At 33.7% G+C, this 12,385-nt stretch overlaps 1 protein-coding gene across 1 annotated transcript in view; it reads right to left on the bottom strand.

Annotated features, from left to right (window-relative positions):
* TOMM70 (translocase of outer mitochondrial membrane 70) overlaps positions 1–12,385 on the bottom strand; it is a 34,565-nt gene that overhangs the window by 10,553 nt on the left and 11,627 nt on the right. Inside the window, exons 2-6 of the mRNA XM_016144703.2 lie at positions 11,859–12,032; positions 8,616–8,742; positions 7,085–7,194; positions 4,479–4,627; positions 1,941–2,148 (exon numbers count right to left, since the gene is read on the bottom strand). Coding sequence (XP_016000189.1) covers positions 1,941–2,148; positions 4,479–4,627; positions 7,085–7,194; positions 8,616–8,742; positions 11,859–12,032 — 768 coding nt within the window. The remainder of the gene's footprint in view (positions 1–1,940; positions 2,149–4,478; positions 4,628–7,084; positions 7,195–8,615; positions 8,743–11,858; positions 12,033–12,385) is intronic.

Here is a 12,385-nt window from a genome sequence, read left to right as displayed (position 1 = left end):
CTTTCACCTAGTATATTTTCAAGCTTCATCTGTGTTGTAGCACATATCAGTACTTTATTCTTTTTTATGAAATATTCTATTGTAGAGCTATTCCCCATTTTTTATTCATTCATCGGTTGATGTACATCTGAGTTGCTTCCCCTTTTTGGCTATTATGAATAATGCTGCTATGAACATTTGTGTACAAGCGTTTATGTTGACATATATATTCAATTCTCTTAGATATATACCTAGCAGAGAACTATTCAGTCATATGCTAATGCTTTAACTTTTTGACGAACTCCCAAACTAATTTCCAAAGGGATTTTACATTCCTGCCAGCAATGTGTGAAAGTTCCAACTTCTCCATACCCTCACCAATACTTTTAATTGTTCATCATTCTGCTTACTGCTATCCTAATGGGTGTAAAGTGATACTTCATGATTTTGATTTGAATTTCCCTAATAGCTAATGATGTTCTTATTGGCCATTCATATGCAGTCTTTAGAGAAATATCTATTCAAGCCCTTCACCTATGTTTAAACTGAGTTGTTTTTTTAGTGTTGAGTAGGAGAAGAGTTTTTTATATATTCTGGATACAAGCCCTTTATCAAATATATATATGATATATATATATGATTTGTGAATATTTTCTCCCAGTCTATGGAATGTTTTCTCTTTCTTGATGGTATCCTTTCAGTCACAAAAGTTTTAAATTTTGATGAGTCCTTTGTTTTGTGTGTGTGTGTGTGGGGGTGTGACCCAGGGGTTGCTTGTGCTTTTGGTGTCACATTCTAAGGACCCATTACCTAACTCAAGGTAACGAAGATTGCCTCCTATGTTTTCTTCTAAGAGTTTTATAGTTTGAGCTCTTACATTTAGGTTTCTGATCCATTTGAGTTATTAATTTTTGTACATGGCATGACAGGCATCATTACTACTTGCCATTAAAATGAAAAATTGATTATTAAAACAAGATACAGGTTTCCTCTCTAAAAATTTTTTTAAAGGCAAAACTACATGAAAATGTCTTCCTGAATGAAACAAAAAAGAATGTTCCCACAATTATAATAAAAATACTAACAACATATTGTGATCAGCAGGAAATAAAGATAATGTTATCTGGGTATCTTAAACTTGCAAATCTCATTTTGAAAGGAACTTTTAACACTTAATTGTAATTTTGTTTAAAGAAGTTTAGATATTTGTTAAATACTTTGGCCTTGAAAACCACTTTTATATTCTACAAAATACATGAATGATTCATTTGGAGGTGAAAAAAAAGCCAAAGTTTACTTAATTCAATGAAGAAAGAAGTCGGAGAGTTAACAAACTAGTAAGGAATAGAGTTAATTGGTGACTAAGTTCTGTCATGTTACACTGAGTAGAAAGCTCACATAATTCAAGAGACTCTCCTAATCTGAATTATGAAAATAATTACATACACATAAGAACATTTGGAAAATGAAGGTTGTCTCAATGACAACTAAAAAAAACTTTTGGTATATCTCAGTATCAATGTCATAGTTTTAGAATCTGTTTTTTCTTTGTGTAACAAAATCTTTCAGAATCTATTAAATGCATTTAGTTTTATTAAATGCATTTTATAACCTTTTACTACATATTGTATATTACTTGCAGCATTACTTATTCCACTGCTATCTCAACTTTACCCCTACCCAAATATAGTTAGTCCATTACCATAGGCAGTACTATAAGGGGAAGCTGAAGATGCCAGATGGCATAGAAAAAAATTTCCCTTTCCTAAAGATAAATGTAATCGATACCTATGTTTCAGTTTCACTACACCAACTCAATCATCATTAGGCATAGTCCCATCCAAAACAAAAATAGCTGTTTGGACAATGGCAATCAGAATGCAAAAAATTTGGCAAAACTTAACCTAAGTTTTTATTTTTATTTCTATTTTAATTTTTCACACACACATTTTTAAACATACCTTCACATTAGCATCTTTCAAACTGATGACCTTATCTAAATCTGGTTTCGCTGCATTGGCATTGCCAATAAGCAGGTAAAAGGTGGCTCGTAGTAATAATGCTTCTGCCATGTATTTGCCTTGAGCATCTATTTCTTTTGAGCATTCACTTATGATTTTATCATAGTTTTCTTCTTCCATATACTGTTTGGCCTTTAAATATCCAGAACTGAAAATAAAGATGAACAGGAAATTATTTACTAAGATATAATCAAATTCTAAAACCTGCCACATTTAGCATACAAGCAAATGTCCATTTCTGCTTAATAAGTTAGCTAGCCAGTGTGAGACTGTAGTGGGGCAGCAGGGTAACGATAACATAGGATTTTTGATGCAGACTGGGATTTCCTTGATGCCTTGGACAAAAAGTTTCAAAAAAGAAACAGCAGAGTCAATGGCAGACACCTAGGGTTACTGCCTAGACTTCGACATTTAGATATGTGAAAAGAAGAGTTAATGACAGACTGATTTGCAACAAGGGCAAATCTTATTTACCTTCGCATCTGTGACACACTGATGGCACGCAACATTTAGTTTATCACTAATGGAAAAAAACGGAGAAAAGGAAATAATCAAGTGAGTTCAGAGCTACAGAAGCCAAGGGAAGAGGTGTGGCCCAAGCTTTGCTCTGTAAAGATCACTCGAGCTGGGCTGTGGAAAATACACTGCAAGGCAGAGTAAGACTGGAGGCAGAGAAATATCTGAAAGGCTCTCATTCAGAAGTTGTGTTGTTTCACCAAAAAAAAAAAATATATATATATATATATATAGACCTAGAAGGAACAGGTGGAAATATCAAAGAAGCAAATTTAAAGGAAGATTCTTCTATCAAAAGAAAATTTGAGGGGGGAGGTAGATGGGGAGGAAAAAAAGGGGAAAAACTTTAATCATATCTTTGATTAAATAATTTTTTTAAAAAAGAAAACTTTAAAAACACACCCATTCCTACATCTTAAAAATGCAGTGACCACGGTATCATTACTCTTCTTAAGATAATGATAGTTATCAAGAATGCTTGCAGAATGAATTTTTTTGAATTGAAAAGGAATTTATGAGATAAGCTTTAAGGGGTCTTACAAATATAAGGCTCTGTAAATTAGAATACACTTTCTCATTTCATTTGTTCTATATTCTGAATAGAGAAAACTGGCAAGTGACTTAAAAGTTGTTAGTCAAAATCTTATAAACTCTGCGCTAACCTTTCCTACAATTACATTCTAATATTCCCTATACTCTAGTTTTGTTCCTCAGGTCACCAGGTTAAGAAAACAATTATTAAATCAGAATGGAAGTAATAATGGGTCCTACTTATTGAGCCTAAATGCCAGTGCTTACAAACATAACCTTTAAACCTCACAATAACCCTCAAAGGCATTAGCCACATTTAAAAAATGATGAAGCTAAGGCCCAGAGTAAAATGGAATTCAAAAACTTAGGTCCAATTCCAGTTAGTGCACTGGTGAGAGGTAGCTATGTCTTGCCACCTCCCAATATAGCTTTTAGAATAATGGTATTAACTTCATTGTAGTTTTTCCAGGACAAGGACTATTTCTTAACTGGAAGAGGAAATTATTGCCATCATGTTAAATGTTTACTCCACAATTTTCTGAAAAGACTGAGTATCAACTAACTAAAATCTGAACATCTTTCACAATTAGGCATCGTATCTTCCTTAAAAGGTGGCCAACAATCCTGGAAAAATTAAAAGATACAAATTAAAAGCAATCTGTTTCCTCAAACCTTCTGATATGTTATAGATGTAAAACTATGTTTTGCTACAGGAACAATATTCCCTTCTCTTCCAAATTCACTTAAAAATGTCATATTGGTAATAATATTGTCCTCTTTCAGAGAGGAAAGCTAGCCTTAACAGCAAAATGACAGTAATATTTATAAATATAAATGGACAAGCAGGCTAAATGGCTCATATACTAGATTATATCACTCATCTCCAGTTGTAAACCTGGTATCTGATACTGTACTTTGGTTTTACCTCTCTAACACAAGAAGCCCAAAGAATGGCATTTTCCTAGGTGAGCAGAAAAAAAACGAAGAAAGTCACTCTTTTGGGCCATTTTAAGCATCTCACAGTTTATAAATTGTAAACTTACCTGACACTAAAACATCTACAGATTCAGCTACACGATAATTTTCAAGTTACTGCCCCTAATCGGATATAGCCAATCACATGACTCATTAGGGGTCCTCTTGAGAATATCATGTAAGACCCCAAGCAAGAGCAGGACAGACTCCTGGCAATGAAACCTTAAGTCATTAGAGAAGTAACTCTCAGGGTGTTACAGACACATGCAAGAAGTATTTTTATTATAATTATACTATTATTATATATTATTTTTATTTTATATCTATCTATAGAGGTTTTTTTGAGGCGACTCAAGAACCCCACTTAGGCACTATGGCAGCAAAAAAACAAAAACAAAACAAAAAAAATCTCCCCTGCCAAAACATTAACCAGATACCTATGCTTGATATACTTACTTTTCTTTCACTTCTAAAGCCTCTCCTTCCTTGTCTTTATCTTCATCAGACTTCTCTCCTTTAAGCATGGGTTGAGAAATTATATCATCCGTGAAAGAACTGAAGTAAGATTTGATAAACTGTGGAGATGGCATCAGAGGTTCACGATTCTGAAATTTAATCATGAAATGAGAAAACACTAACCAAAGAAGCAGGTACATCTGTAGAACACCATGAAAGGCTGTTGCAAAAACTGGAACCTCTTTTTTAAATAACTGAAGAATAATGTTAGGCTCCAAATCATGAGACAGTGGGAATGGTAAAGCTGCCAGTCCCAGGGAGTCAAGGCAGGTTTTTAAATAAGAACCTTTTCCCTCTCCAAAGATGTAAAATATCAAGAACTTTTTGAACTACAAGTAAAAGAAGGTAAAATCTGGAGCTCAAGAGGCAAACAACTGCTGAGTTAAAATTATCTCCTCCTCCTGGTTCCTGTCATAGAATACATTTCAATTTACTACTCAAGACCATGTCTTACACAGGTGCTGAAATGTTGAGTCTATTTACCACAGGCTTTCTCATCTGTCCTATAGCTGTACTGCATCTGAAGATCTCTATTACAGTAAATACCACTGAACATCAAAATGAAATCACATTTCCTATTTTCATTGCTTTTTGGCATAGCAACCTTATTCATAATTATAGGAGTATTTTGTTTCTCTGTATAGTACAATTAAGAAAACAAAGTTTTAAAAGAGAGAAAAGAGACTAATAGCCAAAGGGCTCTTATAATATATTCTGGATCCAAAATTCAACCCCAAATTTTTAAAATGAAAATGTGACATATTAAAATGTATAACAAAAATCATTTCTGTTATTTTTATAGATTTAACATCTTTGTATTTGAAGGAGGGCAAAAAGAAATCTAGCTGTGTAAGTAAATGACCTAACCTAGGATAGATGAGATTGAGAAAGAAGAAAACTGAACAGGAAATCTAAAGGAAAACCTGTATCTTTATGCTCTCTCTGGGCAGAGATTCGATATGTCTTAATTTAGGATTATACAAATAAATATTTTAAATCAAATGGTCACTCATTAAGTGACAAACAGGTCTAACTTTACTATTTCGCTTAAGATTGTGAGTAGGAATATATAGTGGTCACCATTTACCACTTTAGGGGAATAAATCAATGCCTTTGGCTTCCTAATTCTGCTTAGAAATGAGGCTATTACTTCTCTGCCTTCCAAAGAGTTACAAATTTAAAATGAAAACAATGTTATAAGTAATGGACTTAAGTATCAAAGGAATAAGATACAAATTTTAGCTGTGCCACTGATTAGCTATGTGACCTTGAAAATGTCATTTGCAGTTTTCTCTGCGAGAGCAATAAAAATGCTTGCCTTATTTATCTTACAGGGTTGGTAAAAACCAAAGTAATATGAAAAGTATTTTGTGATTTACAAAGTGGCATACAAACAGATTAGAAAATATATGTGGAAACCAATTTGGAACCTATGTAAACGTAGGTTAACATAGTTCCTTACCACCCCTTCAGTTCAACCAGCACAATTACTCAACAATAACATTATGTAAGTATACGCAAGGAAACCAGATTCCTTCGAGGTTCAATTTGTGAGACTCCAACAAGATATTTTACAGTGTTTTGAAGAATACCAGTTTTATGAGATGCTCAGGGGAAAAAAAGTTCCATAGTTCAAAAAGACTAGGAACCACTGCAGCCATATTCCTTATAGAGATTTGCAACACATCCTAGCACATGAAAATCTTGCAGTGAAGAAACCTATTTTAATCAGCTAATATTCAGAGATGTAAAGTTAAAAATACAAACAGCTTATTAAAGAGAAAAGCAACTTGAAGAAAAAAGGAACAATTGCTAAATTACTGAAATTTAACAATCTTCAATGATGTTCAGTGATGCCTATGTTACTCCCACAGTATTCCATTCATATCCTTTCATGACACTTCACCATATCATGCCTTTTAAACTTACTAATGGTCTCTTGCGCTAAATTGTAATTCTATATGGGCAATGACCATGGCTTTGCACTGACCCTTCTAAAATTCCCACTGTGGAGCATTGTTCAATAAATGTTTCTTGAATAAAACCATCTCTTACTGCTTAACACTAATGCCCATTTCTATAGTATGCCTTCAAAAACTTTAATGATATAGGCTAGGGACTGGCAAATTTTGTCTATAAAAGGCCAGATAATAAGTATTTTAGGCTTTTAGGCCACACAGCTTCCGTCACAACCACATGCCTCTGCCATTGTAGCTGAGAAGCAGCCAAAAATAATGTGTGAGTGACTGAGTTCTAATAAAACATTGTTTACAAAAACAGGTGGCAGACTGGATTTGGCCTGGAGGCAGGCCATTGTTTGGTAACTCCTAATACAGATGCATTCTTTCAATATTCTCCAGGTATAATAGTGGACATGGCCTACAATTCTTATTAACAAAAGCTATATAAGCCCAAGTTTAAAGGAAAAAGAAATATAATCCAGAGCAGTTGTTATTATTATCATCATGCCCATGTTTAAGCAATATAAATTAGAAATGACCATTCACAAAGTATACGCCCTCTACTAACCAACTTGATTAATTTACCTTGTATTTTTCTTTGGCTTTTTCTTTTCCAAGAAGTTTAAGAACTTTATCAGCTAACAGCATGCTTTGTTGATTTTGGAACCCTTCTAATATACACACAGCAGTGACATCTAGAAATGATAGGAAAGCGAAAGTAAGTATGAAATTATTGCAACAATGATGAACAGTATCAAATGGGCACATTACTAAAGAAAACTAAACTAAATTCATATCCTTATGGGAGGCTATCAATTTCATCTCCAATAAATTGATTCTTAACACTTTAGTTTTATATACTCCGTGGCCAAATTCAAAGCTCAGAAAGTCACTTCATTTTTATGGTATTCATTTTTTTTTGCTCACCAGTGAAATGGAAGGGACTACAATGCATGATTTGTGATATTTCTCACAGCTCTAATATTTTACATAGCAAAGAAAACAAGGAATCCAGAACATTCTCTTAGGCCAGTAACTATAGGCTAAGTCAACAAGGTGTCACTCTTTTATGTCTGGTCTTTTTTATAGGCCTCAGAGTTATTCCTTGTCTCCACAGCCATCTTGCCAGAGCTCTCAATTAAATCTGCTTCAAAATACCATTTTTATGGAGTTGTGCCACAGATCAAGATACAGAGGTTTGAAATTAAAAAGTGGTTTCTTAAACTCTCAACCTTTCATTCAGAGTGCTCTAACAATGGCTGTTCCCTCTCTTTCTGAACACAATTTCTTACAAATCCAAATCCAAACAAGTACGTGATATCACAAAACCTCAAATTTTTCTAAAATGTTCTCTAAATCGCTCTCATTTGATACTCCAGATTTTTCTAAATAAAATGGCTTTTTCCTTTTAAATAACAATGTTATTAAAAATATGGCTAAATCTCTTATTGATGGTTTTAATTCAAACATGTCAGATTTAAATTGTAGTGGAAAACATTTTTAGCTTGTAGAAATTATACTTTGGTTTAGCTACATGTCACCCAGAGGAATGTACTTTAAAAGGCCTATACTCTAATTAAAGTTTTGGCAGCAGATGGCCAATTAGAGGCCACAGAATATTTACAGTATTTACTAAAAATGACAAATTCACCTGATGCTTTGTACCAATTACATAATTTCTAATTAGGTATAAAATAATGTTTGAAAATTCATGGCCAAAAATCATGTTTTCTTTAATGATTCGTCTCAAAATTATTTCATATTTATATGGGTTATTAATTGATAAGTAGAATCTAAAAAATACTGTCACTCAGTGAAATCTCTTTTCTGATTTTCTTGGTCATGGAATTACACTGGTGCTCATCAATTGTTAAGTTTCAAATGTGTAGTATGTAAACTCAAAATCTTATTATTCATTTAATTACATATTTGGGAATAGAGATGATATTCAAATATCAGCAATGTCAATTTAAACCAGAAAACAAAATTTCTATTGGGGAAGAGCTGAACTTTTGAATACAAATAATTTTGCTGCTCACAGGCAGAGTTTCACATCAATTTACCAATGACTACAAATCCTTCAGTAATTTTCATATGGAAACAAAAATACCCTCACCTTCTAAACATTCCTTCTTATTGTCTAGCTTCTCGTGGGCTTTTGCACGTCTAAAGAGAGCTTTCACATATTTGGGATTAAGTTCAACAGCCTTTGTACAATCTTGTGCCACCTCTTTCCATTTTTGCTGCAATTAAAAGTATTAAAAAAATGTCACACTAAAGGAAGCACTGTTCGACAGAAATCAGTTTTCCAAACTTAACGGGCTAAGTATTAAGAGTCCCACAATAGGAAAAAATATTCCTAATACATACAAAGAGTTAATATCAACAATACATTACAACAGCTCATACAAATATCTGCAATAAAGATTTTAAAGAACAGGTAAAGGACATACTTAGGTCATCTTTCCACCATCAAATCTACAAACCTAACTACATCTACATACTCATATTATCTCCTCTTTTTTTCCTGGTAGAATTGAGGAACTTTAGGGAAATGCAAATCAAAACCACAATGAGATATCATCTCACACCTGTTAGAATGGCTATGATCAACAGGACAAGCAATAACAAATATTGGAGAAGATGTGGAGAAATAGGAACCCTCATACACTGCTGGTGGGACTGCAAATTAGTACAGCCACTCTGGAAAACAGTATGGAGGTTCTTCAAAAAACTAAGAATTGATCTACTACATGATCCAGCAATCCCTCTACTGCGTATTTACCCCCAAAGACTTGAAAACCCATATCCAAATAGATATTTGCATACTGATGTTCATAGCATCATTGGTCACAGTGGCCAGGACATGGAAGCAACCAAAGTGTCCTACAATAGATGATTGGCTAAAGAAGCTGTGGTATATATATATACAATAGAATATTACTCAGCCATAAGAAGAGATGAAATACTGCCACTTGCAACAACATGGATGGACCTCAAAATAATCATACTAAGCAAAATAAGCCAGATACAAAAAGTTGAAAATCACATGATATCATTTATATGTGGGTTATAAACCTAAAAGCAACAATGACTAGGAAAAATAAACAGACTCATGGGCATGGACTGTAGACTAGTGGTTACCAGATGGTGGGGCAGGGACGTAGACGGCGTAAAGGGAGTCAAATATGTGGCGACAGAAAAAAATCTAACTATGGGAGGTGAATACACAGTGTAAATATATATATATATATATATATATACACATATATGCTTTATTATTAAAGTTTACAGCTGAAAGTTATTGGATTTCATTAACCAATGTCACCATTAAAAATAAAACAAACAAACAAACAAACAAATAGAATTGAGGAACTGCCCTTCTTCATCAAAGGCCAACCCTCTACTTGTGAAATGGATCTACACTCTTCTCCACTTCAAGGACTTCATTTTGTTAGCTATCTCACCTCTCCATCTGCTTCTTTACTGACTCATTTGCATGAGCATAAAAATTGCCTTGATTTTCCATCTTTTAAAAGCACTCCTTTTATTCCATAATTCCCTGCGGTTATCCATTTCTCAGCTCCTCTTTATTGGCCAAACCTCCAAAAAGTTGCCACTCCACTTGATTTCCATCCACCTCACTTCACTGGCTGCTCCTTCTCAATTTCCTTCGCTGAATTCTCCCCCTCTACCTGACCTCTACCTGCTGAAATTCTCTCTCTCTCCCTAGATGATACCATCTATTGTCCTGGCATTATATAACATCTAAAATTAGATGATTTCCAAATTTATCTCTTTAGTCCAAACCACTTTCCTAAAGTGTTTTTTTTCAGAGACATTTCCCAAGTCAACTGTCTACTTAGCTGTCTCACTCCTTTCCCCACCCCACTATTAGTAAAATTCCTCCTTCTTTTCACTTTTCACATTTGGTGCTGTTAGTCTTTAGCTTTCCTTCATGTCTCACCTAGGCTACTGCGACAACATCCTTACTTAATCTCCCTGCCTTCACTCTTGCTTCCCTCCAATATAGTCTTAACAGAACAGTGAGAGCAATTTTAGATGTTCTTGCCCTACTTAAAACTCTTAAATATCTCCCATTACACTCAGAATCAAATCCATATTTCTAACCATCACAAAGCTTTGCTTGATTTGATCTCTGCTACCTCTCCATTTCATCTCTTTATACTTTAGGACTCTTTATACTTCATTAATCACACCAAACTCTTTCCTATCTCAGAGCAATTACACATATTGTTTCCTCTACTTATAACATTCTCTTCCCCACTGTTTTATGCACCAACCCTATCTTCAGTCATTCCTCTATTATAGAATCATGTGTTTCTTCAAAGCATTTATCAAAATGTCATTCAGTAGTTTATTGTTTAGCTACCTTTAAGTTCTGTGTATCATCATTTGCTTCTAGAGACCCAGGTCCTACTATAGAACCTTCTATAGATGAGACAATCAATAAAATTTGGTTGAAAGTAAATGCAGAGAATACAAATGCTCAATAAACATAGAAAGGAATGGTCAACTTCAGTACCATCTCAATAAATACAAATTAAAATAATTAGTATTTTTTCCACCTATCAGAGTGGCCAATATTATTAAGACTGATAATCAGTCAGTGAGAACATGAAAAAAAAGTATGCTCATTGCTATGTTATTGTTGGAAGTAGTACTGATGCTATCTCTTTATATTTCAATTTCTAGAATTTTATTCTCCCAAAAATATGCAAAAAAAAAAAAAAAAAAAAAAAAGGGCTCTAAAATATTTACCGCAACACTGAATGCAATAGGGACAATAGGAAGCAATCTAAATATTCAGTAATAGGGAGATGTTTTCCCTATAGAACCATAAAATAGCTATTACATGTAGCCTTTAAAAAGAATGAACCAGATCTGCGTCTGCTATAAAAAGCTGTACAAGATATAGTAGCAACTAAAAAATATGCTGAAAATGGTATGTATAACAGGAACTCATCTTTGGTCTTTCCCCCCCACCTTTGCCACTATTACATATATAGATATATACAGACAAAAAGTTGAAGAAAGAGCCTTAAACTGTTGAGGAGAGTCATCAGAAACTTTAACTTTCTGTATTATCTAGTTTTATAAAATATGACACACACACACACACACACACACACACACACACACACACACAAAACTGTAGATTATATTTATACCAAACAAAACATTTAAGAAAGTTATGAAATTAAATAAAAACAAAACAAAAATCCTGTAATTTCCAGACAACTTCAATTTATTAGATTCGAATAACATTAACTAAAACATTATATAAATAAAGAAAAACAAAAACAAAAAGAACAGAAAAAACAACCTAGGAACCTACCAATTGTTCAAAGGCAGCAGCTCTGTTTTGATAAAATGTGGAAAGGTCAACGTTCTTCTCTGTAGGGCACAAACTGATAGCTTCAGTATAGCACTGAATAGCTTGTTCATATTTTCCTGCTTTAAAATATTTGTTGCCTTTGTTCTTGGCTGCTTGGGCTCTATCAAGAGAGTTCTGAAATGAGAGGAAACAACTGTTAAATACTTATCAATACTCAGGAATAGATTCAGATCACAGTGATTAAATAAACTGAGAGAAGAAAAAGGGGAGTGTAGAATGGCTATTTACAATGCAAGTCTCTTCATATACATATCTTCATGGGATAGTTTCAGTAGTAGAATTGCTAAGCCAAAAGGTTTATATATTTTTAATTTCAAAAATACTCAGACTTTTCTAGAAAAAGGCTAAAGTGCTTTAATGTACAACTTTTCCTCCCATCAACAGGTGTGACAGCTATGTTAATTTTTGCCAGCCTAATGGGTATAAAACAGTGGTTCTCAATCAGGAGTGATTTTACCCTCTAGGAC

Source organism: Rousettus aegyptiacus, unplaced genomic scaffold (assembly GCF_014176215.1).
Source record: "Rousettus aegyptiacus isolate mRouAeg1 unplaced genomic scaffold, mRouAeg1.p scaffold_m13_p_4, whole genome shotgun sequence".
NCBI classification, from domain to species: domain Eukaryota; kingdom Metazoa; phylum Chordata; class Mammalia; order Chiroptera; family Pteropodidae; genus Rousettus; species Rousettus aegyptiacus.
The sequence above is the reverse complement of the archived record's forward strand: the minus strand, read 5'-3'. Positions and strand labels throughout refer to the sequence as shown.